This window comes from Myotis brandtii, unplaced genomic scaffold, assembly GCF_000412655.1.
Source record: "Myotis brandtii unplaced genomic scaffold, ASM41265v1 scaffold565, whole genome shotgun sequence".
Taxonomy (NCBI): domain Eukaryota; kingdom Metazoa; phylum Chordata; class Mammalia; order Chiroptera; family Vespertilionidae; genus Myotis; species Myotis brandtii.
In genome coordinates, this window is record NW_005370105.1 from 1,652,974 (window position 1) to 1,680,640 (window position 27,667).

At 49.8% G+C, this 27,667-nt stretch overlaps 2 protein-coding genes across 3 annotated transcripts in view; both read right to left on the reverse strand.

Annotated features, from left to right (window-relative positions):
• The window catches only part of CDC14A (cell division cycle 14A), a 70,756-nt gene extending 60,148 nt beyond the window's left edge, over positions 1-10,608 (reverse strand). Inside the window, exon 1 of the mRNA XM_014549651.1 lies at positions 10,596-10,608. Coding sequence (XP_014405137.1) covers positions 10,596-10,608 — 13 coding nt within the window. The remainder of the gene's footprint in view (positions 1-10,595) is intronic.
• A 7,043-nt stretch (positions 10,609-17,651) lies between these two features.
• Positions 17,652-26,140, reverse strand: RTCA (RNA 3'-terminal phosphate cyclase). Of its 2 annotated transcripts, none has more exons than XM_014549667.1 (9): positions 25,780-26,140; positions 24,955-25,056; positions 24,014-24,072; positions 22,434-22,575; positions 21,943-22,067; positions 20,710-20,768; positions 19,663-19,757; positions 18,433-18,537; positions 17,652-18,067 (listed from the first exon to the last, which is right to left on the reverse strand). In XM_014549667.1, the coding sequence occupies exons 1-9, from the start codon at positions 25,942-25,944 to the stop codon at positions 17,966-17,968; spliced, it is 954 nt and encodes a 317-aa protein (XP_014405153.1). In that variant the 5' UTR covers positions 25,945-26,140; the 3' UTR covers positions 17,652-17,965. The 2 variants fall into 2 exon arrangements, with proteins under 2 accessions (XP_014405153.1, XP_005878606.1); XM_005878544.2 differs by having other exon boundaries at positions 24,955-25,078; positions 25,780-25,951.
• Positions 26,141-27,667: the final 1,527 nt, after the last annotated feature.

Sequence of the window (27,667 nt, forward strand, 5' to 3'; positions counted from 1 at the left end):
GCGAGTCTAGCTGGGCTCTCGCTGGTCTCAGCCCCCGGGCAGCTCTGCTGGCTGCACAGAAGCTAACAGGCCCCGGCGATGATAGAGGGACATCGCTTTGATATTCAGAAGAAGGGGTCAGAGCATCTCCTGCGAATGGCACACGCCTTTGGAAGAGAGTGAAGAGGACACCCTACCCTAACATCCGAATCTCTAAGCTCTAAGGCCAGAATCCCACCAGTTGGGAGCTGGAAGAATCACTAAAGAGCACCTTTCACCATCCCCCAGTCTTCACAGGAGGAAAACTATCTCAAAAGACTTTTTAAACATGTGAACGTCCTGAAAGGAGGCGTTGTGAGGCCGGTTCCACTCTGTTGAGACGCATTCCCTGTTTTAGGGGCCAGGGGCCCATGGCTCTGAGCTCAGAAAATGCAAACATCTCTTAAGCACCTGGTCCACAGTCACACAATCAGGTGAATTTTGCCTGATGTTTATTCCCCCGAATCTTGGTGTCAGCAAGCACGTTGACCAATTCACATTATATTCTTGAAAAATTCTCATTGAGATTTGTATGTGGAAAAGCCAAGCATTCGAATGTCTCAATAAACGTACCCACTCTGTTGGAAAGGCTAAATTAATTCAATGATGGAGAGCTTTATCCAAATTTGCCAATTTAAAAGTCATGTAGAATCTAAATTCGCTTACCAGATTCCTTAACAATTTTTCATCCCTGTTTTGTATTAGAAATGCTGCATTAGAAAAAGAAGTTGGAGTTCTCATTCAATGCCTAAACTTTACATTTCTCAAAGGAAATGGTCTAATGAAAAGAATTCTTAACACTACACTTTCAGAGAAGGCAGACTTCATTGAACACCCTTTTGTTGTTTTTTAAATTGAATTTACAGAAACATGTTCTGTCCTATAATTCTCTTGCTTAGAAATTTGGGTCACGAGGAGTGAATCATGGCCTAAACAAACAGACGTCCTTCAAATTAAGCCCTCAAAATGAAAGGGTTTCTTTTTCCTTAGCACATGTGCAATATGAACATTATAATGAAGTTTTTGAAGTTAAAAATATTCATTTTGAAGACTCTAAGTTTTAACATTTTTGCATGAAAAGAAAGTGATTGAATGATCAAAGCTCTCAAGCAAAATCTTCAGAACCTACATGGCATAGAAAAGTCTACAAGAAAAATCAAGACAGTGCACACAGCACACATCCCTGTCAAAGTTCTAACGAGATCACAAACACTATTCTCTCAATTATGAAGTCAGAGTTCTCACTGGTTGTAGTTTCATAATAAAGTCATGATTTCACCGTCTATGGAGGAGGATCATGGGAGACAATCCTTTCCAATCACCCAACTTCATATAAAAGTTAGGAATTTGCTTTTAAACAAACAAACGAAAAAGTGTTTCACACAAAGGAAATACTGAGAGAACGAAGATGTCACTCAACTGCAGGAAAGGGAGTCAATGTTATTCATAGAAATTTAATAGCAGAGAAGTGACTCGAGTTTGAAAAGACCAGCATTTAGTCTAACTCTGCAAATGCCATGTGAGTGCTGCCTGTGACGCCCGGAGAGCAGGCCCAGGCTTTGCTTGTGACCAGCAGAGCTGGAAAACTCGGAGCTAAAGGCAGCTCCAAAATACGTCGCCACCCCCGGGTCCTAATTCTGCCCCTCGAGGCTGTACTGATCACCCTTAGTCACTCTTGAGCCTAACAACCCTTCCAAAATGCAAAGGCAGTCTGGTTGAGCATGGCCCTATGAACCGGGATGCCACGGTTCAATTCCCGGTCAGGGCACATGCCTGGGTTGTGGACTTAGTCCCCAGTGTGGGGTGTGCAGGAGGCAGCCAATCAATGATTCTCTCTCATCATCGATGTTTCTATCTCTCTCTCCCTCTTCCTTCCTCTCTGACATCAATAAAAATATGTATATTTTTTAAAAATGCAAAGGCTCTCTCTCAGACCACGTCTTCCTCTTAGTCTTTCCCAGATTAAGTCCTCCCCCCTCCCCTTTTTTTTTCAGCCTTCTCTTAAATTCCATGCCCCCCTTCCTGTCCAGTCATTCTCTTCTCGAATTTGTCTATATCCCTCAAAGTGTGTCCAGAATGAATGTAGGCCAGGGGTGGCCTGGTGCCCCCAGCTCTGATATCAGAAGAAAGCAGTGAGGGGAGATTCAGATGGGAACGAAAGCCATACAAAACATAAAGAACTAATGTTATTACTTAGCTGCAAGAAAATGAGAAAATATCTTCTTGCAAGAAAAAAGCACCCCTTGCCAGAAGATGAGAGACAGCAAGATATTGAAAACCTATTTGAAGAAATAATGGCAGAAAACTTCCCCCACCTGGTGAAAGAAATGGACTTACAGGTCCAAGAAGCACAGAGAACCCCAAACAAAAGGAATCCAAAGAGGACCACACCAAGACACATCATAATTAAAATGCCAAGAGCAAAAGACAAAGAGAGAATCTTAAAAGCAGCAAGAGAAAGAGTCGCAATTACCTACAAGGGAATACCCATACGACTGTCAGCTGATTTCTCAACAGAAACTTTGCAGGCCAGAAGGGAATGGCAAGAAATATTCAAAGTGCTGAATACCAAGAACCTACAACCAAGATTACTTTATCCAGCAAAGCTATCATTCAGAATTGAAGGTCAGATAAAGAGCTTCACAGATAAGGAAAAGCTAAAGGAGTTCATCACCACTAAACCAGTATTATACGAAATGCTGAAAGGTATCCTTCAAGAAGAGGAAGAAGAAAAAGGTAAAGATACAAATTGTGAACAACAAACATGCATCTATCAACAAGTGAATCTAAGAATCAAGTGAATAAATAATCTGATGTACAGAATGAACTGGTGATTATAATGAATCAGGGACATAGAAAGGGAATGGACTGACTATTCTTGGGGGGGAAAGGGGAATGGGAGATGCGGGAAGAAACTGGACAAAAATCGTGCACCTATGGATGAGGACAGTGGGTGGGGAGTGAGGGCGGAGGGTGGGGCGGGAACTGGGAGGAGGGGAGTTATGGGGGGGGAAAAAAGAGGAACAAATGTAACCTGAACAATAAAGATTTAATTAAAAAAAAAAAAAAGTGATCAAAAAAAAATGTCAAAAAAAAAAAAAAAAAAAAAAAAGAAAAAAGCACCCCAGGATGGTCAAAGGCCTGACAGCTGTGATATCTACATCTTGTATCTGTTTAAAATCATCATCATTTCTCAGAATGTGTCATCGGAACATGCACTTTTAGTTCATGTCATGATGATGGGATCCAAACAAGTAAAAGAAAACATAGCACACATACTTTGAATTCTCTTTAAAAGCAATTTTCAGTTTAACTAGGGAGCCAGGACTGCAGAACCCTGCACTGCTGAGGAATTTGAAATCCAAGGTCATGTGAATTGTTTGAATGTATGAGAACTAATTCCTTGCCGGATGCCAAGAATAATTTAAAGCAGTTTTTAGTAAAATATACATACAAGATATTATTACAGTTACAAGAAGAATACCAAAAATATGTAGACAGTGTGGCTCGTAATACAGCTGCCCACAATGCTGAGACCTGGGCCTACCCCCACCACATTCTGCACCCATTAATCACCGATGCGTTTAAGAATTCCAAACCAGAAGGAAAGACAGCAGGAGCCAGGCGGGACCTGGGACATCAGCTAGTTCCCGTGTTCAAACAGACTTCCTGGAGTCCAAGGAAGCAGAGGTCCCACCTGACTAGGTTTTGCCTATTTAATATATTTCTTTTGTGAAAGATCATGTGATGACATAGAGGAAAGAAAAGAGAAGGAACTGAGGTGCAGAGTGGGGAATGGGTTTTCCAAAGTCACATAGCTGATTGGGGGTAGAAACAAGACCAGCATTCATCATTTGGTCTAATACCAACCATCTTTTCTCAGTTTTCTCCTAATTTAGCTTATTTTACATTGTTTAGCTCACCGGTTCTTAAACGTTTGAGATGATAAAGTATCGAGTAATATGTCTATGCACAATATCTTAACTATTTTCTTCAAATTTTAGAGAAGATATTGAAATAATTTAAGTTCAGAATGAAAAAAAAGTAGAAGATGTTGTATTGTCTGCCATTGCTATTGTGGTCATGTGGCTTCTATACAAATCGGAGTTATTTTTCCACTCCTGTGATTTGTTAATAGCATAACAGCATTCTATAGAACATAGTTGAAGAAATACTAGTTTAGTGAACATTAAATAAAACAATTCAATAATCATTCTTGACTGCTGCAGCCAGTAAAGAATGATGTAGTTTTAGGTCTAGCCAGGTAGCTCGGTTGGAGCATTGTCCAGATACTTGTGGGTTCGATCCCCGGTAGGGGCACATACAAGAATCAACAAATTGATGCTTCTTTCTCTCTCTCTAAACAAAAAAATCAGTCAGTAAATACAAATTTAAAAACATTATAAAATCAATAAGCTAAAAATTTATATTAAAAATTTGTAAATAAAGTATTAGGAGATGAACTTATGTGAATCATTGGATACATAAGTCAGTTCCTTTGTAGGCTGGAGTCACAGAAAAAACAGTAGATTTTTCATCAGGAGCCCAGGTTTTAGGCATCGCTCCATCGCCAACTACATGCATTTTCTTAGATCGTTTCCTCTGCCGTGAAGTAGGAATTATAATAATTTCTAACTCATAGGAATAATAGTCGAATTAAAGGAGTGTGCCATGTTGTCATGCCATTGTACACAAAAATGTGTTACTAATATAAAAGCCTATATTAAATACTAAATTACTTCCAAAATATGATTTTCACACACTTCAACTTATTGTATCTATCTGAATGTAGGTATTGTTACTTAACGTCCTCCTACTTAACCACATGAGCACAATATGCACTCACAGAGACGCCCTACTTATCGGCTGAGGACAACTCCACGGGGCACAAGGGCGCGCCGTCCTTCATTTCGGATTGCCTGTGGCCATGGCGCTGTCTCTAGAGGGTGATGGTGTGATGGGGGCCAACGACGCCCCCACGCCCCTGTGCAGGCGTCCTCAGGGGGTTCCTAAATTGCCCTGCTCTGGCTCGCCTTCCTTCGCTCCGTCTGTTCCAGAAGCCTGGGGCACAAATGTTGTTCCCGGCAGTTCCCATGGAAACCCTGGATGCCCCTTTGGAACTCTAGGTCTCCTGACCAGAAACTCCGGGAGAAATAATCCATTCAGTCAACTAATGGGGACCTTCAGTTTCCATTTCTCCCATCACAATGCTGGCAGTTATTGGACAGATGCCTAAAGGTTGCTCTTACTGCTGTTACTAACCCCTATCATTGTATAGTATTGACTCTCATGGGAAAAACACATTTCCATGTACCACGCCTTCCTGCATGAGGGTTCTATGTTCTCCAGATTAGACCTAAAGTAGAATTTAAATTTGTTCGTGTAGGATACGTGTGGTAGGAATAATGCAACATGCACACAAACAAAAGTAATTTCTGCTTTTCCTAAAATATAGATCTTAGGTAAAATGCTTCTCTTCGTCACCATGGTGTGTTTTCCATAACACGAAATAGCCATGTGCTTTCTACCTGTGCCTCGTGCATTCAGCAAGTAGTTGCTGTCTGCTATGTGCCTGGCACTGTGCTGGGTGCCAGGGTTATCATCGAGAACCAGGCAGAAATGTCCTTGTTCTTAAGAAATGTCCGTTCTAGAAAGGGACCAGGTAGGCAAGCAGGCTTCAGAGGGAGAAGGTGGAGGGTCGGAGTGAAAGGGAGCTAGACGGGGAAGGAGTGGACGTGACGCCTGAGGGCTGAGATAGTGAGGCCGGTTGCGGCATTAAGAAGGTTGAGAACCACTGGCCACTCGCTGCTGTTTGACAGGAAGCCTTTCCTGTACGTGGTTGTGGGGAAATGAAACCCTTGGGGTAGAGAAGAAACTCCATGGTGGACTCTGAGCTCCGTGCAAACATTTCAGCAAAGGCCCTGACCTGTTAGTAAGCATCGACCATCAGCGATGAATGGGCTTGTAAAAGGCTTTGTTGATGAAAAGGCCGATGAAAGCCTAGACGTCAGGGGTACCCTACAATGGCTTCCACGGGAGTGAAAGATTTCAATATTTTAAAAATCAAGCCATTGATTTCATTGTTTAATTATTGCCTGTTTATCCAATCGCTTCAAATAAAAGTGACCTCCCAGGAAGCGCGTAGGGAACCAGAGGGGCAGCAAACCCAAATCACCCCGGAATCCCGACATTCCAGGGGGCGGGGAGAGAAGAGGGAAGGGGAGCTTCGGATGGGTTTCCTTTCCTCAAAAGACACCAAAACGGAGACATTGAGACACAGAGGCAAGAGGATTCGGCTTAACTGGTGCCAGAGTCTCCTCAACTTAACGGGAGGCTCTCAAACGATGCGAGAAGCATTGCTTTTGAATGTTCTGGAAGAGGAGAGAAAAGGAAAGTGTGTGTCTAGCTACATTACAGAGGATCTCAGAGGGAAGGGGGCGGGGGTGGGGGGGAGATCAAGCAAAGACCTGGTGTGCACATATGCCTAGCCCATGGGCACAGACAACAGTGCGGTGAAGGCCTGGGGGCTGGGGGGTTTATGGGGGGAAAGGTGGGCCATCTTTAATACTTTCTACAATAAAGATTAACTTAAAAATAAATAAATAATAAATTTAAAAGATTTTAAGAGCGGGATCTAGTCCGCTCTTCCTCGTTATAAAGAAGTCTGACATGTTCAAAGCTGTGGGGTTTGCTGCATCGAGAATCCCAGGCCCTCGAGAGCATCACTACCCTGACCTTCAAGCCATCTGCCCACCTCGCGGAGCCTCGGCCGAACAATTAACACTCACAGAGCATTCCAGAAAGGCGACCACTCCAGAGCACTGGGCATTGCTGCCGGGCTCGCACCTTCCCAGACACTACATAATTAGAAACCACAGATGTGAGCGGCGTGCGTTAGACTTTCACCCTCGTCCCCGGATCCAGTGACGCACACAGCAGGCTGGTGCCTTCAAGGGGCAGGACATGGACCTTCCTAAAGGAATGCCACTTGGGAGCGCTCTCCTGTGTCTGCTCCCAACACCTCTGACACCACCTGTGTGTGGGTTTTCACATCAGGCGGTTCTCCATCTCTCGCGCGTCCTACAATCCAGTTGAATTCTGACTCTCCCCGGGGTGAGCGCAGACCCCACAGGTCTGTCCCACAAGACTGGGCCCACTTCCGATGCCGCCACAAGTCCCGCGTGGCCCCTGCACTTCTGACCGTCCAGCTCCGGATCGGGCCTTTCCTCAGGCCCGACCATTTGCCAGAATAGCTCCCAGGCCTTGGGAAAACATTCTACTGACTCTTGCCCATGTTTTCATAAAGGATTCAAACCAGGAACAGCCCAAGGGGAGCCATGCAGAAGGCGAGGTGTGGGGAAGGGGCCCTCTCTGCCGCCACAGCTTTGGGAAGGTCGCCAACGCCCTTCCCAGCGCCTCTACCTGCCGAAATCCTCGTGGCCGAGAGCAGCTCAAATGATACTTCTGTCCGACTCAGTCACTCCCGCTCCTGTGTCCCCCAGACATCTTCCCGTACCTCTCTTTGGGGGCGCCGATCACACTAACTAGCATCTGCCATAAAGGCCCCGGGTCCATGACTCCACCCCCCCCTAGACTGTGGAGCGCCTCCTCTTTCAAAGGGTGCCTTGCCTGCAATAAATCCTCGACACTTTCGCTCCCTGAAAAGGTGACGCCTGTCTGCAGGACGATGAGTCATCCGGAGTGGCTGAAGCAAAGGGCGCGTGAAAGGCAGTTCGGGATATAAAACTGGAGCATAATGGGAGTTTCTAACACCGGGCTGAGGCGTTCGGGGTGTCACAACACACCCCCGGCATCCTGATTCCTTCATCTCCCCTTTACAGTAAGTCAGGCTTGTCGTGTGTTGTTGGTTGTTTTCAAGCCGTAAGTCTATGTTGGGTTGAAAAACAGAGCCATCAGATTGTTAGCAGAGGAAAGAAGAAAGAAAGAACCCCTGCTCGTGTGGAGCTCTCCTTCATTCCTCCGAAGCCCAGACACTGTGGAGGCCACATTGAAATGCCTGCCTTTGACAGTAGACCTACGATTGGGTTTAGGCTCTGAGATTTGAGCTCTCCGGCTCAGCCGTGTCCTCTGTAAAGGGAGGATGACACTGTCCTGGCTGTAACTTGTAAAGGACGAGAAAGAAGCCCCACATCGTGCGTGGGGAGGAGAAATGACAGAAGGTGACTGAAGCGCCTTCGCACAGGTTACGCCCGCCGGTGAATGAGCAGCTTCCCTACCTACCGCCTCGACGACCTTCTGTTGCAGGGGTCGCCGGCGAGATCTGTGCAGGCAGAACGGCTGAATCAAAGCAGGAAAGTCTGGACGTATTGGGAAGCATTCTAGAAGAATCTGCATTTCCTGTTTTACCCTTAAAGTGCATGGTCTGTGTGTAGCTTAACTATTGAGAAACGTCCCTGTAAAGGCAGACTTTGGGTAGAAACTATAACTCGGGCTATTGCTTCTCTGATCCAGTGCCTACACGTGCTCCTCCTTGCTCCTTCCCGGGGCTGAGATCTGCAACCCCAGGAAGATGTGCTAAGTGTGCGCCCTTCTAAGGGAACCCGGAAACACTGTACTGTCTGTCTGGAGAGTGACCTTGGTTTCTGGAGAACAGTTTGCCACCTTGAGGGCTGTTGTGAGTCACAGAAGCTAGGCCCGGCTGCAAGAGATCGGGACAAATGCCCAGCCAGCGTCCTGGGAGCAAGTGCCACCACAGCCACACACACACACCCCCCCCCCCCCCCCCCCCCCCCCGCCCCCGTTCTATTCTTTCTCTTCTGATCCATCCTCTCCACGCTCTGCCGATCCCTCAGGTCCACCCTGAGCCCAAGAGGAGTCCCCACGGCGGGAAACTGGCTAATCAACTGGACCTGGTGTCAGCCGACCTGCGTTCAAATCCCAGCCTAGCTGCTTGTTTGCTTTTTAAATATATTTTTATTGATTTCAAAGAGGAAGGGAGAGGGAGAGAGAGACAGAAACATCAGTGATGAAGGAGAATCATGGATCGGCTGCCTCCTGCACGCCCCCCCCCTGGGGGTTGAGCCCACAACCCCGGGCATGCGCCCTGACCGGGAATTGAACCGTGACCTCCTGGTTCCTAGATCGACGCTCAACCACTGAGCCCCGCCGGCCGGGCCCCGCCTCGCTGCTTTCTTCCCAGCTCCGTGACTTAACCCGACCTGCATCGCTTAACATGGGCATCACTGTGCTCCTCTGCACCCTGGGGGTCAGTGAAGTGAGGGAGAGCATGCTAGGCTGTCAGACTGTGCCTGGCAACTGCAGTCAACAAAGGGTAGTTGCTGTCATCACTGTATTAGCCTTCACTGGGAGATACTTACCCTGTCTATAACTTTTAAAGGACAAGAACAAAAACACAGCACCCGGCAGCCCTACCCCAGGAACTCAGAGAGGCGACGAATGAAATAGTGCTTACGAGGCCTGTTGAGTCACGCAGGAGAGAAGTAACACGGGTGTGGGCAGCTAGCAGGGGAAAGGGCTGACCCACGAAAGATCGCCTGCCGCTCACCTTTACATGACAGCAGCTCCGACTACAGAGATCATAAAAGAGACAACCACCCTTGACATTTGACCCCCTAGAAGCTGTCACGGGCTCTGAGTCAGCCAACAGGGTACAGATTCCAGGGACTTGACTCTTGTAAAAACAACCAGGGCGCGTGAAAGATGCCCGGACCACCCCTCCCCCAGGACCTGGAGACGAAGCAGCTAAATCCACCGGTGCACACACACACACATGCTTCCTAGAGCAAGTCCTTTCAGACGCTTCCTGGGCCCAAAGCACACCCCCGGGACACTGACCTGCGATTTGTGGGGCCCATACTTCCTCTTCTGCATAAGGATACCCGCTTGGGCTGTAAGGACCCCACATATTCTGAGTCACCTTCTCATTCTTCTGGGCGGCACGAGCCCCTTGTCCCCGGGTGAGAAGACAGGAGAGGTCTGCCCTATCACATGGGCAGGCCGGGGGTCCGGTTACCTTCTATCAGTTAGATTGCAGGCCGAGGGAACCGCATCGGGTTACGGGCTAGGTGTGCAGGCGTCGCAAGGCAAGGACGGGTATGGATGACAGAGCGCGAGGCTTTGCCGTCGGAAAACACCAACCTGGCACAACGTGCAGCCTGATCCCAGACTTCTACCCAAACTGCCCGGAAGCTCGGAGGAAAGCCCAAGTGCACAACCAGGAAGGCCGAGCGCATTGGGGCCTGTGGTGTCACTGAGGCGTTTTGTGGTGAGCGAAGGACCAGCGGGAGGGAGGGCTGGCCTCTGAGCTGGAGAGGCCAACTGTCTGTGCTGGTGAAGATGAAGGGCCACACTCCCTGGGTTCAACTCCCGGCTCTGCCACTCGGGAGCAATAACGCCCTGGGCACGTTTCTCCATTCGTAGAAGAGTGCTGATTCTAATAAACGCCAGCCATTGGCTATACCCATCAATACCAGGCTAACGGGAGCTTTCCCGACAGTTGCTCTCTCAGAAACACGAGGACTGACGCGGACACTGGCCAGGGATTCCCAACCTCATCCTGCGGCCATTTTGGACTCGATAGCAGTGCTGACACCTACCCACCACGTCCATCGTCCCGGTTGTGACATCCAAACTGTCTCCAGAGTTGCCAGGGCCTCTGTGCTGGAGCCAGGAATAGCTGTGTAAGGGCACACCATCTTTGTCATGTCACTCTCGCCTACATGTCCCATCCACTACGTCCACCATGTGACTAAATGATACACAAACCACAATGCAAAAGGCTGCCTTAAAATTACTTCCTCCCTTGCCCTTCATTCAACTCTGTGTAAAGAAGAACAATGTCTGTCCTTTGTACCTACGTGTTTTCAGTGCCTGGCACGAAATGGACAATTAATGAATGAATGATAGGTGAATGAATGGATGAGTGAATGAATGGTTGGATGGATGATGAGTGAATGAATGAATGGATGGATGGACGATGAGTAAATGAACACACTCCAGCTTTTTCATGTTAGACAAGTCTGCGTAGCGGTTAGGTTTCCTCACTCTTTGACTCCAGTGAACACACAGAGGAGGTAAGCACGGATCACACACTCACCAGTGACGAGGAAACAGAACGCTGAGACAAGCTGGGCCAGGGTCCCGGGAGGCGGGAGGCAGGCGCACCCTTTCCACAGACTTCAGGGCGCAGAGCCGAAGGCCAAACACCTGATCTTCCCCGGGAAACAGCACCAAAGGCCCAGCCCAAGGACTGGGGCCAAATAGGCCAGTGAGCAAGGAGGCCGGCAGCAAATCCCGGCGAGGGCTGAGCCCGCGGAGTCCCAGTGAGCAGGTGACAGCAGCTCAGACCCAGCAGCCGCCTGGGAAACCCCACGAACGGGCAGAAGCACTTTGGGCCCATCGAAGAAGAAGCTGTAATCATGTAGAGAATAGCTGAAATATGCTATAAAATAACACGAGAGTCCCAAAGTTCAGCAGACAGAATTTTCAAGGGAGCATCTGCTATTTCCATAGGAGCCCAAAAAAGTGATGCAACTGCATCAGGTGATGGCGTGATGTTTCTGAAGCACACGGTGGCGGATTCCTGAATCCCCAGCTGCCCGCTGCTGGGATATAAACTGGTAAACAGACACACAGCCTCGCAAAGCCGTCACCTGCCCCTACCGCTTCCTTCACTGCCCCTTTACCGTTCCCCCGATTTTAATTCAGCTGAAATGGATATTCTTTTGGGCTCTGTGCCTTTTTTTTCCTTTTACACATACATAGTGAGCTTTCTTATAATGACGGGTTCTGTTTTCCTGCAGCATGGATTGCCTGGCGATTTCTGATTGGATGCCAGGCTCTATGGTTTTTTCCCTTATTGGGGGCTGATATTTCCGTGTCCTTGTAAACATCCCTGAGATTGGTTCCGGGCCACAGTTAAGTTAGTGGGAGGCAGGTGAGCCTTTTCAGGTGTCTTTTAAATGTGTTAGGGGGGCCAGTCAGCATTTGTTCTAGGACTAGCTATGCCCCACTTCTGGAGTGACCGTCTGAGTGCTCTGGACAATGCTCTGTGAACTAGGCTGTTTTCTCATAAGGTGGGGGTGGGGGGTGCAGGGGGGTCTGACCCTCTCAGGTGATTGGTCACGGCCCCAGGAAGTTGCTCACGTGCGTGTGCTCATCAGTACTCTGCTGAGCACCTGAGGGGACCCTCTGCAGGTCTCTGGGCTCCTCTCTCTCCTCTCCAGGACTCTGTGGTGCGGACTCGAACCCTCCAGGTCTCCTCAGGCTCTCAGTCCGAACCCTCCGCTCGGCGAGTTCACCAGGCTCTGGGGCTTCCCCACCCTGCCCCGGCCTGGAAGCTTTCTCCTCACAGGAGCGGGGCGGTCACGGGCTCCCGGTGTCTGCCCTCCAGCTCAGACAGCATCTCCTTCATGGCTAATGGGCAACATCTCAAGCATGACCACCCCATACGTTCTGTTCGCTTTTCAAGTGTTCTCGGGCAGAAGGGTGCACCTAGAGCAGTGGTTCTCAACCTTCCTAATGTTGCGACCCTTTAATACGGTTCCTCATGTTGTGGTGACCCCCAATTTCATTGTTACAAACTGAACATAATTAAAGCATAGTGATTAATCACAAAAACAGTATGTAATTATATATGTGTTTTCCGATGGTCTTAGGCGACCCCTGTGAAAGGGTCGTTCGACCCCCACGTTGAGAACCGCTGATCTAGAGCCTGTTGGAAACAGGAGTCTGACCAACATGTTTGTTATATGTCCTGTAAATATCCACAGATAACAGATAGCTACGGCCCAGCCGGCCTGGCTCAGCGGTTGAGCATCGACCTATGAACCAGGAGGTCAGGGTTTGATTCCATCAGGGCACAGGCCCGGGTTACGGGCTTGATCCCCAGTGGGGGGCGTGCAGGAGGCAGCCCATCCATGATTCTCTCTCATCATTCATGTTTCTCTCTCTCTCTCTCTCTCTCTCTCTCTCTCCCTCTCCCTTCCTCTCTGAAATCAATAAAAATATATTTTAATAAATAGTAGTTACAAATCCCTTATATATATGACTCTTATACAACTAGGCTTTAAATTTTATAAATTAATTATAGTCAAATCCAAAAGCGAGTAACACTCGCTCAGATGAACAGCATTATTTTAATGGCAGCGTGCAGGTGCCTGATGCGGTGGTTTGCCTTGAACTGGGCACAGCAGTCCTCGCTCCAAACAGGTCTGCCTCCCTCGGGCTGCGCTGACTCACTCCTCCCTTCGTCCTCTGTGTTTAAGTCCCAGAAAACATCCGTCTGCACCATGTCCCATGATGTCATTCAGCCTCCGCTTTGTTCAAACATGCCAGTCATATGTTGAGTCCCCTTGTTCTCTGTGGTGCCAGGCAATGACATGTGCGAGTGTGAACGCTGGGATTGTGTGACAGCGTGTGGCCATACGATGGCACGCAGATGATCCTGAATGTGCACATATTAATTTTTAAAACAGTCACTGAATTGGAAAAGCAAACATTTAAAAATTCTTGTCTAGAGCACACCGCGTGTTACAGACACTGCAAGTCCCAGGCAGGACAATAAAACTTCCATCAGCGTGGGAGCCACGGCGAGCAGGCTGACGACGTATGTGAGCCGAACTGCGAGGTCCCGTCCGCGGCACCTAAGACGGCTGGTCCCGGGAGACACGGGAAGCGGGGCTGTGAGGAGCTGGGAGGGAAAAGTGGGGGGATGCTAAGAAGAGTACCTGCTTGGGCCCTGGTTGGTTTGGCTCAGTGGATAGAGCGTTGGCCTGCGGACTGAAGGGTCCCAGGTTCGAAGGGTCTTAGGTTCGATTCCGGTCAAGGGCACATGCCTGGGTTGCGGGCTCGATCTCCAGTAGGGGGCGTGCAGGAGGCAGCCGATCAATTATTCTCTCTCATCATTGATGTTTCTATCTCTCTCTCCCTCTCCTTCTTCCTTTCTCTCTGAAATCAATAAAAAATATATATATATTTTAAAAAGAGTACCTGCTTGGTACTCTACACCTGCAAGTCCATGTGGTGAGAGTGCTCAGTGGGCCCTGGCTGGGTGGCTCAGGTGGTTAGAGCACTGCCTTGACATGCCAAGGTTGTGGGTTCCATCCCTGGTCAGAGCACATGCAAGAATCAATCGCCCTAACCGGTTTGGCTCAGTGGATAGAGCGTCGGCCTGCGGACTGAAGGGTCCCAGGTTCGATTCCGGTCAAGGGCATGTACCTTGGTTGCGGGCACATCCCCAGGAGGGGGTGTGCAAGAGGCAGCTGATCGATGTTTCTCTCTCATCGATGTTTCTAACTCTCTATCCCTCTCCCTTCCTCTCTGTGAAAAATCAATAAAATACATTAAAAAAAAAAAAAAAGAATCAACCAATGGCTCTAGCTGGTCTGGCTCAGTGGATAGGGCGTCGGCCTGCAGACAGAGGGGTCCTGGGTTTGATCCCGGTCAAGGGCACGTACGTAGGTGGCAGGCCCGATCCCTGGCCCTGGTCGGGGTGCATGCAGGAGGCAACCACTCAATGTGTCTCTCTCACATCGATGTTTCTCTATTTCTGTCTTTCTCCCTCCCTCCCACGCTCTCTAAAAATCAATGGAAAGATATCCTCGGGTGAGGATTAATAACAACAAAAAAATCAACCAATGAATGCATAAATAAGTAGAACAACAAATCGATGTTTGTCTCTCTCCCTTCCTCCCTCCCTCTAAAATCATTTATTTTAAAGAATGAATAACTGGGAGATTGAATATGCAAAGCCAGCTGAGAGATGTGCAGGGCACTGGAGAAAAAATCTCAGCTGCAAGCGTTAGTGCCTGAGAACCCCCGCGACGCCATCCGGGTCGGCTGTCTGCGCACCCTTACCCACCGCGTGTGGGAGGGGACCCGGCGGCCAGAAAGGCGAGAGGGTGGGAAAGGGCAGGGCTCCAGGCTCCCGGCCTGGAGAGGGAACCTTTCCCCTTTGTGTTCCCTGGGGTGACCGAGGGGGCGAAACCCGAGCCAGGACAGGAGTGAGATGAGACGCTGTGCCCTATTTCGGCTCAAAAGCGCCTTAGGAATTCGACGTCATTGGTTGTTCACACGGCCCACTGGGGAGCCGCCCGCTGCGGTGCGGCGTGACGGCCCTCGGGTTTCGCATCAATGGGCGCTCTTTTCCGAGACAGAAAGTCCACTGAGGACATTCACCAGGATCTGTCTGATAAAGCAGTTCTTGGGGGGCGGGGGGGGGGGGGGTAGCTGCGAAGATTGCCTTCGGTTCAGGAGGCCCGGCGGCCTCACCCTGCGGTCTCATGTCACCTGCAGCAGGCACCGCCCTATTCGGTGGAGGAATACACGGGTTGTTTAAAAATGTCCTGCCCAAGGCAGCAGAATGATTCTAATGGCTTTTTTTATCTCAACATTGTGACTTTATGTGTTCTGTAAGGACCCGAATGTTTCCACTTAAAACAGAAATAGGATCCTGGTAGAATATACAAAGAATGGTAGAGCTGGGAAGAATATCAGAGACTCTGCCTGGCCGGTGTGTGGCTCAGTGGTTGAGAGTTGACCCATGAACCAGGAGGTCACAGTTCGATTCCCGGTCAGGACACGTGTCCGGGTTTCGGGCTCCATCCCAAGTAGGGGGCGTGCAGGGGGCAGCTGACCAATGATTCTCTCATTATTGATGTTTCTATCTCTCTCCTTCTCTCCCTTCCTCTCTGAAATAAATGAAAACATATTTTTTTAAAAAGAATATCAGATTCTAGTCCTCATCCTATATAATAAAAGTATAGTATGCAAATTGTCCCCTCAACCAGGAGTTGTCCAGGAGTTCGACCAGGGGGCGGGGCCGGCTGGGGGAAAGGAGGGGGCCCCCGCTGGGGACCCTACCAGTGCCTGAATTTCGTGCACTGGGGCTCTAGTAATTTTATAAAAGAATGGAAATCTAACAGTTCTAAGCATTTCAACTCAACTGATACTTCTGTAAGCGATCAAAAAATAGGGTCCCCTAAAAGGCTAAGGCTCCAGGGCTGGTTAACTCACCTAAGCTGACAACTAGGAAGCGGTGGAGCTGTCGGCAAACTCGCATCTGCTTGTCTGTTGGCTCTGGAGGGGCCGTGACATGGTGGGGAAGAGAGCGTCGTGCTGCGGCCTGGCCTTCCTCCCGCCGGCAGGACCCCCTGCACACCGAGGCTGGTAACCTGAGCGCGAGGGGGGACGTGCTGCACTTTGAATCAATGCTGAGCAGAGGCGAGCAGGGATTGGGGGCTGCCTTCCTACTTGAGTTTCTGGAATCTGATCCTATAACAACGGGGTAACGACCCGCCTGCGCCTCTTTCTTCCCACATGGGGCGTGGATTCTTCCAGCAGTGCCCCAGCCTGGAGCCTCCTGGGGCCAGTGCTCCTCCCAGGGTGTCAGGTGGCCAGTCCGAACCAATCACTCGCCTCGGGGCCCTTTGAGAAACATAGAGACTTCTGGGTCTCCCCCCAGTTACCCCGTCAGAATTCCAGGGGGCTGAGCGGGCAGCCTGGGAGCGGCATCTGTGTAGGCCGCCCGAGACGCTGGTGCACGCTGCCCCTGGAGGAGCCTGAGTCCCGGACAAGTGGCTCCGACCGGCGGCTGCACAGCCAGTCCCCAGGCGTCTGAGAAGACAGCCGGTTCGTGATGAACATCGAGGCGCCTCACGCTGGGCTTCTTAGCCAGGACACAGCTCTTCAGAAGCGCAGCCTAGAAACCGCTTTCAATCGCCTCACGTCTTAACGTATTATCCCAACTACATGATTTGGAAAATGGGAAAAAAACAGAAAGCAGCAGCAGTATCTGCAGGGGTGGGCAAAGGTCGGTTTACAGTTGTGAGTACATGAAAGTTTATTCTTGTATTATTATTTATTCACTATTGTATGATTCATTTGTATTATTCGTCTATTATTCGTTATTATCTTGTTACTATCCTTAGGACTTATCTGTTGGGTAATGATGGCTGGGATTTCACCTGCTTTTGCCCACCCTGTGTACACAGTGCCCACTTTCCCATTAGTCAGCTGCCTTGAACATTTTCCATGTATTGCTTTCCTATTTTTCCTCCCTTCCTCTCTCTCCCTCCCTTCCTTCCTCAATTACTGTACAGTTAAGCATAACAAATGTACTTCGCTCGACTGTTCTATGCAGACCAGCTCAGCGCTTTCTGAATGTGTGGTAACGCCACCCTCTGATCTATGTCTTCGACTGTTTTCATCATCACGGGTTGAAGTCCCAGACGGAACCAAGTTTCAATGCATCCCTCACTACAGCACAGTTCAGCCCGCTTAGCTCAGACACCAAACTGGTTCCCACTGCCCACAGGGCAGGAAGTAACGTAAGTGTGGGAGCGCCCGGGGCTGCGAGAATGCCGGGCAATGGAAGGCACGCTGCGTTCCGAGACACACGGCCAGTTCGTCCTGCGAGCGGAACAGTAACAGAGCCGGGGCCCACGTCCTGCAATTCTCCTTGTTTGGCTTTCACAACACGCCCAACAGGTTCGGCACCGGCGTGTTACCCCAGGCCCGGCGAGGGTGAGGGTGCCTGGAGTTAGGATGAGACGATGCTCACTGAGTCGTGGACACAGCGAGGGCGTGAGCGGGGAGCGGTCCATTCACACGGGGCGTGAGACTCGGCGCAGCGATCAGACCACGCAGGTATCACATCCCCGACTTCATTTATTAAGTAAGAAAGGAAAGCACACGTACTCCGGGGGAACAGAAGGTTTTATACCAACACGTTCACACTGAGATCAGCTGTCAGACACCCACGGGCGGACAGCTCCCTGTCCACGTGCCGGGGACATTCTGAGTCAGACGAATTGGACGGCGCGGCCCCGCAGATCTAGAACATTCTGTACTCCGCCTGGAGTTTCAATGGGTCCTTTAGCAAGGACTCCCGACGCGCCGTCCTGCGGTATTTACGACAGGAGTCAGTGCAATAGGTCGCCGCGGTGCCGTCCCCAAGGCACAGCCCCTACAGGTTTGGATTCGTCATCGCGATCCCTTGGCACTCGATGATGTAGGCGTCTTTCGAGGCATCTCCTTCCTCTTCTGATTTCTTCACCGTGAATTTAGCCTGAAACCAGGAGAGAGCTCAGTGCACAGGTGATAGGAAGTGCCCATAGCTCCATGAGCTTAAACAGGTGGGTAGCTAGCATCAAACTCCTTTTAATTTTATAATTTTTTAAAAATTAAGCATTTAAGTATTTTTTTCTTCTCTCTTAAAATTGGTTCTCTGCACTTTTTACAGTTAATGCACGCAGCTTCATTTCTTGCCTTTTTCAGTAACATGGAGCATATGTCCACCTTACTACAGTCTTTATAATGTAGTTTTATAAAATAATATAAAATGTATAAAGACAATTGGGTTTCTGTTTATTAAAATCTGACCCCAAACCGGCTATGATAAAAATCAGCTACTACTTCTGCTGGGACGCTCACCTTTGCTAGCTGTTCGGCAAAATGTATAGCCGTCTGCGTGTGGAGTGTCACGGGTCCTGTTTTTATTCTGGAAACTCCGTTGGCCAGTGCCATGAAAATGATCAGCTATGGAAAAGGAGTAAATAAGAAACATCTCACACAGTGGCTAATATTGGAGCTAAAATTCTCTTGCTTCCCACATATAAATACCAGAAATCATAGCAGCTGAAAGAATTCCTATTTCCTTAGGTTTCCAGAAACCTTAAGATGACAGAACACCCGTGTCTCCCAAAGTCTATAGCGTGGTACCGAACCGTTCCACAGCAGTCCTCAATATAGATTTTTTTAAAAATTAATGCTTAAGAATAAACTATTGCTGAAAGGCGACACAGTTCATCAGACCAACTATCTGTACGGGCTGGTCTACATAATATGACAGGCTTCTTCCACCCTCTAGAAGAACACCCTTCTAACCGGTAAATCAACACTCTAATTCAGAATTACGGCGAGCGTGGCGTAGACCTGGGCCAGAAGGAAGGGACTGGCAGTAAGGGAAACGGTCTTAAGAAACTGGTCAAGAGCCTGAGGAACAGTTTCTAAAGGGAGGCTGCTGACTTGAGATGGAGAAGAGAAAAGTGTGGCAGGAGGAAAATCATCAAGACGGTGGGCCACGGGAAGATGTCACTTGGAAATAGTCACTGGTTTCTCAGTGGGAGCAGGCGTGTCCGGGTAGAGGCCTAAGGCACTTCCGAGAGGAGGCGCTGCAGGCGTGAGCGATGGGATGAGGAGTAAGGCGGGGCCAGGGACGGAGACCTGAGAGCTGTCAGTGCAGATGGAACCTAACCCATGAGATGAGGCAGAGTCACTATGGGAGTGAATGCAGACCCAGAAAAGAGGGGTGAGCCCGAGCCCCGGGCTCCCCCACAGCTCAGGGTGAGATGATGGGAATGTCAACAGTGATGAGCCAGGAAAGAGACTGGATAGATGGCCTTGAGACAGGAAGACAGTGTGTCAGCACCACGGGAGGAAGTATTTCAGGAGGGAGGGTGACCGGCCGTGCCGAGTGCTGCAGCCAGGCCACGCAGGTGAGGTCTGGAATCCGAGGAACAAATTCCAGGATAATACTGTAATAACTCACTCAACTGCGCCACGCCAGCCGGGGTCTGACAGTCAATATTAACATGTGCACTCAACGCAACTACCAAGTGTTCAGATCCAACAGGCTCCGAGGCTGGCCCCGGAAGTTGCTACCTGGTCTTGCAGGTACTCGTCCACGGCCCCGCCGTGCCTCAGGTTTGCCAGGAGCATCTCAGCAGCGTCGATGCCAACCTTGTCTGCATTGACACCTACGGGCACGGAGTAAAAAAACTGCATTAACGGAGAGGCCAAAACCTGAACTCGCAGATCCCCATCAGCACGGATACGACATTTCTCAGGCCTCTCCACTCATGCAGTGCAACTTCCAGGACAGGAGCTTTCCTGTATTTAATCTTCTGAGCGCTCGGCGTATGACTGTCTAACCACGAGATGATCAAGCAAACCCAAAAGGTGGGAAATCTTATGAGAAAATGGTCTGGACTTTTAAAATGTCAGTATCACCAAAGGGGGGGAAAATGGTGAAGAGACTATTCTGTAGCAAAAAGAAACTCAACAGACGTGATGACCAAATGCTGTCTGTGCTTAAAAAAGATAATAAAACAAGAAAATCCGCCCAGCCCGGGGTGGCTCAATGGTGGAGCGTCGACCTATGAACCAGAAGGTCACGGTTCAATTCTTGGTCAGGGCACATGCCCAGGTTGCGGGCTAGATTCTCAGTGGGGGTGGGGGGCGTGCAGGAGGCAGCTGACCAATGATTCTCTCTCATCATTGATGTTTCTCTCTCTCCCTTTCCCTTCCTCTCTGACATCAATAAAAATAAGTATTTTTGAAAACCCCACATTGCACTAAGGGACTTTGGTGCAATGGTTACGTCTGTAGGTGACAGACACCTTCTTGGGACGTAAGGATGGTGCTGTGATGATGCTGCAGTCTTCAGAGATCCTGCAGCTCGATGCTCAGGACGGGGGGTGGGTGGGTGGCAGTGAGAACAGGGTGGGGCGCTCACCAGCCCTGCAACTCTTCTATGGGTTTCAAATCTTTCAAAGCGTAAAGCTGGGGGAAAGACTGAAAACGTAACGGACTCTAAAACAGAACCAGTCAACTGTACCCTTTTCAGCCTGCCACCCAGCACTCCTCCCACAGAGACGTGGAGAGTTTAACTGGCGCTGGGCATGGGGGACCCCCTTCGTTTGTCTGTACCTCGTTTGCCCAGCGCGGACCCCGCCAGCAGGCAGCCCGTGGACGTCTCAGCCACCACGCTGCGGAGGAAGAGAAGAGCATGAGCGCCCGAGCCACCGAGACCCTCGCGCACATGCCAACAGGACACAGGGCGGCCGCTGGCCGACGGGGAGAATGAGATCTGGCTGGTACGCAGCAAAAGTGAGTGCTTCCCGCGGAGAGCAGCATGATTGGCGTTCTCCATCCTCAGGGAGGCGTGAGGGCCCTCACCCTCAATGCCAACCACCCCCAGGTGGGGGGAGCCCTCCGGGAAGTCCCGTCCCGCACGACGTGTTGCCGCCCCACAGCCACACTGCGCCGTACAGCAGTCAGGGGTGACCTTAAATGGGAAGGTCTTTCCAGAGAGATGCTCGGTTTCATTTTAGGTTTCAGACAGCGTTACCACACTAGAGCATGCATTCACCATAACCCCGTTAGCAGAAACTCTGAAAAAGACCTTAACATTTAAATACCCACAAAAGAGACTTTTACACCTCAAATAAGCATTTTTATAACACTCGAATGACTAACTCCTAATTAGATTAATAGAGTAGTTACATTTCTATTTCTTTTCTTTTCTTTAATCCTCACCTGAGGATATTTTTCCATTGATTTTTAAAGAGAGTAGAAGAGAGAGGGAAAGGAGAAGCATCGATGTGAGAGAATCACATCGATTGGTTGCCTCCTGCACACTCCCCGACCAGGGCCAGGGAGGGGCCCAGGCCAGGGAGGAGCCTGCAACTGAGGTACATGCCCTTGACCGGAATCGAACCCGGGACCTCTCAGTCCGAAGGCCAACGCTCAATCCACTGAGCCAAACCAGCTAGGGCTCTATTTCTTTTGGAAAAGATCTTGGCCATATCTAATATTCGTTTGTAAACTGACTTCACACTGAGGTACAGAAAAGCAATGGGAAATATTTCTCTCAGATCAGCTTCAAAGGCTAACTTCTGATGAGCGTTGGCGTTGAAGTTCACCATACAGACAAAGGGCTCTTACAACGCAATAAAGGCAAACCATCCTCAGAAAAAAATTCGGAATAAAATAATCATCTTCTTTCACTGCACAGCTGTTTCAGGTGTAAATGCCCTTTAAAATAGATCTTCTTAAAACTATAAACTTCAACAAAAGATACAAACAAACCACCCTCCAAATCTTGCATGTGAATGAGACAGTTATTTCAACCCAGGTCTGGGAGAAAGCCCAGAGCCGCACATGATGCCGCTGCCGTTGCCGAAGGCGTGGTCTCGGGGCTCCTGCACCGGCTGGATGTTCACGTACAGGTCCCTGAACTCCTTCCGGAGGCACCTCACGGCCGCCGCCGCCATCTCCTTCGCTACCTGTTTTGGCGAAACAGAAACGCAGAGTAAACCAAGTTCACGATGATTGTGCAACTGTCTTCACACCTTCGAGACAAACAACTTCTATGTGCCTTACAGAAAGGCTTGACTTGCATGAGCAGAGAGCACAGAATCGTAAGAAGAAAATTTTAATAAAAAGATTAACAAATTAATTCTTCTAATCATTTCTAAGTTTAGTTGCTAGAATACTTATCAAGACTTCACACACTGCCAAGAACATCTGGACGACTTATTTTAGATCAATGATTCTCTCTCATCATTGATGTTTCTCTCTCTCTCGCCATCTCCCTTCCTCTCTGAAATCAATAAAAAATAATAATAATTTTTTTAAAATGGACGACTTACTTTAAATGGCAAAGCGCCGGCCACAAAAGCCCTCCCGGATATCTTCGTCACAGAGCCACGCTCGGTTATGTTTATCGGGTTCAGCTGTTTCACTGGAGACACTTGGACAATCACTTCACCACCCCCTTTTGGGTAGTAGCCCCTACAAAAAAGCATGACGAACCCTCACATTCCCTGATGGCATGACACAAATAAAGCTCGATATTTACCAGGTAATAACATGGGGATGATATCCAACCACAGAATTGCTGGTTAAAACTGCCAAGTCCCCTTTGAGATCTGTGCTGCCCGATATGGTAGCCTCCATCACCAAGGCACTACTTCAATGAAATAAAACGTAAGCTCAGCTCCCCAGTCGCACCAGCCACATTCCAAGGGCTCAACAGTCATATGTGGCCAGTGGCTACCATGCGGGACAGACAGGGGGACGGGTGGGGGACGTTTCCCTCCCGGCAGGAGGCGATCCTGCACAGGGTTGTTTCAGAATGAAACCCTGAGGTAGGACCGTGTCTCTTTTGCGCCGGCCACGTTCCAGAGCCTAAAACAACGCGTGGTGTGTAGTAGGTGCTCAGTGAAGAATACGAGTGTTTAAGGAGCTGAACACCAATACAACTGATTCGACGGGAGACGCTGAGAACACACGGGTGAGGGCGCAGGGCTCCTGTCCACAAGGCGCTCCCCGTCGGGGAGGCGATGGCCCCTCACACAGCGGGAGTCAGGCTGTGAGGACCACACCAGAGGTGCGGATATGGACTCACGGACAAGTCACACAAGAAATTGCAAGTTTCATCTGGAAAGAAATACAGGATTTCCAACTTTTAGGAGAGCAGGGGAGGAAAAACATGAACGACGACATGCAAGTGTGAAGGCACAGCAGGGTTAAGGAATAATCAGGACACACGGGATGTGGAAAGGAAGAGGGGAACAGTGAGCCCGGCCGGCGCAGCTCAGTGGTTGAGCGTCGACCTATGAACCAGGAGGTCAGGGTTCCATTCCCAGTCAGGGCACATGCCCGGGTTGTGGGCTCAACCCCCAGTAGGAGGCGTGCAGGAGGCAGCCGATCCATGGTTCTCTCTCATCACTGATGTTTCTGTCTCTCCCTCTTCCTTCCTCTCTGAAGTTAATAAAAAAAATTTTTTTTTTTTAAAAGAGGGGGACAGTGAAGCCAGAAGATACACTGGAACAAGACTTCAGCGTCACCGCAAGAAATGTGGCCTTTCTCTTGGAAAAGCACCCCGAGGGACTGTGGCAGGGAGTCCCTCCTGTGACCCCGCCGTCCCTGTCCAGCCGCCGGCGCAGTGGGCCCTGGATCCGCTCCGAGCCCGGCTCACACTAGAAAGGAAGGCGCCTCAGAGCAGAATTCCCCTGAAAATCTCTCTCCCGCAAACGAGTGAGTATCCCGGGCAGCTGCTTCCCAGGCCCCCGCTCCTGCTGCTTGCTGTTGGCACACCACAGAGCACCGTGATTCCCTACAGGACATAAAGGAGAGTGGGTGCCAGGACGCTGTTCTCTGCCATCTGACCTCTCCACAAGTTTTACCATAAGTGGTGGGTCCAACGGCCGCGAAATAAGCAACTTACCTCATTTTAATGTCACAATTAAACTTGAAACCAAATTTTTCAGCAATTGGCTTGAACACCTGAAAAATCAGAGCATTGTCGCCTTAACAACCAATAGTCACTGATTCAACAAGTGCATCTATTAGACACAAGTGCCCCGCACGGAGACTAAGCTAGTAACAACATGTAGGCTAGTTCTAGTTTTCAAATAAAATAAGGGGCGTGGAGCTGAAATGGAAAGTTTAACATTTCATGAGCCAGGGCCGCGCAAGTCTGTGTCATGAGAATAAAAATCGCAACTCGGGGTCCTTGATCCCAGTGGATCATTTTACCCGGGAGGCCGCTGTGTCTAACCCTTTCCCTGTAACGCACCGTGAGCAATCAGGGGGGTTTGCTGAACAGGATTCTATTCCGCCTTCTCGCTTTTTTAAAATATAACGTACATTTAGGTTATTTCTTGGCTATTATGGATAGTACTACAATGAACACGAGCTCTCTCGGAGATCTTAATTTATCAATTCTCTTGGACAAATACCCAGAAGCTGCATTACTGGATCAGGCGGTCATTTTATTTTTAACTTTTTGAGGAAACTCCATATTGTTTCCCACAGCGGCGGTACCACGCTGGATTCCCACCAGCAGTGCACAGGGGTTCCACTTTCTCCACCTCCTCGCAACACTTGTCAAGCATAGTATTTCATTCTGGTTTTGAGTTTTTTTTCTTCCAAATCCTAAGTCCCAGAACTGATTTTTGTATAATAAGTAAGAGAATGCGTGTAATAATGACCCTTGAGCTTTTTAAAGGGTTCACTATGAACCCTACCTAAGCCGCAACACTAAATCTACGGTAAACATAAGCCCACCGTGAAGAAATACACAGGAACGCGCACAAAACCGCTCGGATACATTTAGATGGAGCGCACAGGTCACCGTGGTGTGTCGGCAGCCTCGGAAGCCCTCACCATGGCCGTGTAGTCGATCTGCGGGGCCATCTCGGCATTGGTGCCGCCTCGCAGGCGCAGCTCCGAGGGAGACGCGGCGAACAGGACGCAGGGCAGGGACACCTGCAGCAAGAGGCACACGCTCCTGAGGGGAAGGCAGAGCGGGCTTAGCTGCACTTTCCTTCGAGACGCGGCTTCGCAAGAAGGTGATACTGACACATCCCCGTGGGCGGAAGCACAGACAAGGCAGGTCCACGCCACGCCCTCAAGTTTAAAGTTAAAATGGCGGAAGCACAGACAACGGGGACGGCAGGTCCACGCCACGCCCTCAAGTTTAAAGTTAAAAGCCATTTCAGTCACTGAATGACGAAATCCTCCATCTTAAAGACACAGTCGCAGAAACTGGCCTGACATGTAAATGTGATAAACCCATTTCTCCAACGGGAAAAAGGAAAACCAAGTTCATTCTAAAAGCAGTAGAATAGGGTTCGTAATTAGCTGTGAGTCAAGAACGAAGTATACTCCCAGGCAGAGATGAGGACGACTACACAGCATGGAAACAGCCGTTTTCACATATGCAATTTCTATTAATAAAAAGCAGGGAGACAAATATGCTATACTATACACATGAGAAAATTCCAGCTATAGTAATAGCTGCAGTTAATAAACAATTACGTACCCCAAAGTCTCGAACCCTCAAAGGTAGGTGTGTTATCTCCATTTTAAAAAGTGAGGAAACTGAAACTGAGAAGGGCTCAGCCAGGTGCCCAGGTGCGGGCAGGACCGGCATTTGAACCCGGGCCCGACTCCAACGCCCAGACTTAGGAGGAAGGAAGAGCCACGCACCCTGCCGTCTTGGTGTCGGCCGTGTGGCTCCCACCTTTGATCTTCTCGGGTGTAAACGTTATCTCGGTGGAGCCGATGTCCGCTCCCTCCAGTTGCCCGGCGCACAGGTCTCGAATCATCTCCAGTCCGGATAAGTGCTGAGGCCTTTAGATCAAAACACTGCATCAAAACGCGTGCATTCCGACTGCCTACGGCCCCGCGTGTCCGGCAGGAGAACAGCGAGGCCTACCCAGAAGTACTGCCGTGACAACTCCCAGGGTCAGCCCTTCCTCGGGGATTTTATGCACCTGGACAACCTGCTAGCAGGCGTCATCTTAAGGGATCCTTCCAGACCATTTAGCTATAAACACATACACTGACACGCTGTCAGTTAGAAGTATGCAAAAGAGGGAAAGTAATAAAACTGCCTAAGTGCCCCCACTCCCCCTTGCCCTTCCCTGAATAGTCTATGGCACCTGTTAGGGGCTGAACTGTGTTCCCCCGAGATTCATACGCTGATGCCCTGACCCCCAGCACCTCAGAATGTGACTCTATTTGCAGACAGGCCCCTAAAGGAGGTGATTAAGGTAAAGGGGGCAGTGAAGGCGGTAATCCATTCTCATGGTGTCCTTATGAAAAGGGGAGATCAGGACACACAGAGAGACTCCCGGGATGTGCCCGTACAGCAGGATGACCGTGAGAAGAGCAAGAGGGTGGCCACCTCCAAGCCAGGGAGAGAGGCCTGGGACAGAACCCTCCCCTGTGGGCCTCTGAGGAAACCAACGCTGCCAGCACCTTGATCTTGAACTTCGACCTCCAGAACTGGCAGAACATATACTTGTTTTTAGGCCACCCAGCCTGTGGGATGTTTGACGGCAGCCCCAGCAAAGCAATAATGTGCCTAATGCAACCTTCATGAATTGGATGTCCCTGCTGGTGACGGGGTGGCTGCGAACTCTGGCACAGGGAGTGAATATTCACCAGCTCACTCACTGCCTTTTAATCATTTCAAAATGGCCTGTGGGTAAAGGAAGCGGCTAAGGGCTAGCTGACCGACGGCAACGGACCGCATACAAAATGGCCTGTGGGTAAAGGAAGGGGCTAAGGGCTAGCTGATCGACGGCAACGGACCGCATACAAACTGCGCACAGAGGAATCGGTCCGGCTTCCACCTGGGTCCTCTTCTAACAGGTGCATCCACCCGAACCTTATGGGATGGCATCCGAGGCCCAGGGGCAATGTGTTCCCCCTCTCCGCACGCAGCCTTCGTCCTGGTCCTACCACAGCTGCCTAGTGGCCTGAATGAAAGCGGGACCCAGCTCTGGGCCCCTTCCTGTTCTGATTTGAAAATGTGCTGTTTAAAGAGTGGGGTTTCCTCTGGCTCCACAGGCCCATCGGCCTCACCTGTCTTGCCCGCTGCCCTGCGCTCCCCAGGCAGCTGCGATGCCCCGGGAGGAGGGGAAGCATTTTGAAAGATAACTCCTTAGGAAAGGAGACAACTCTAGCCAGAGGACACAGGCCCTGTTTTCCTCCTTTCTTTTTGATTGTTTTTTTAATTGAATGTTTTGGGGTGACATTGGTTCACAAAATCACGCAGGTTTCAAGGGCACAAGTCAACAAAACATCATCTGCACACGGCATCGTGCCCATCACCCCAAACGAAATCTTTCCGTCCCCCCCCCCACCCCCATGACAGCTGTCAGAGGGGAGGGGGGTTGGGGGCCAGTTTTCTAAGTTTGCCCCTGGAGGGTTTCAAGACCGAACAACCCAGGCCACGGCTAACAGCCCAGACTGAAGCCCGCACCCGGGGACCCTGCTGCCCGGATCTTCTCAGCATCACTGCGGGGGCTCCTGAGTCCCCAGCCCCACGCCATCCCCAAGGCCCAGGCTCCGCAGCCCGCCCCTCACG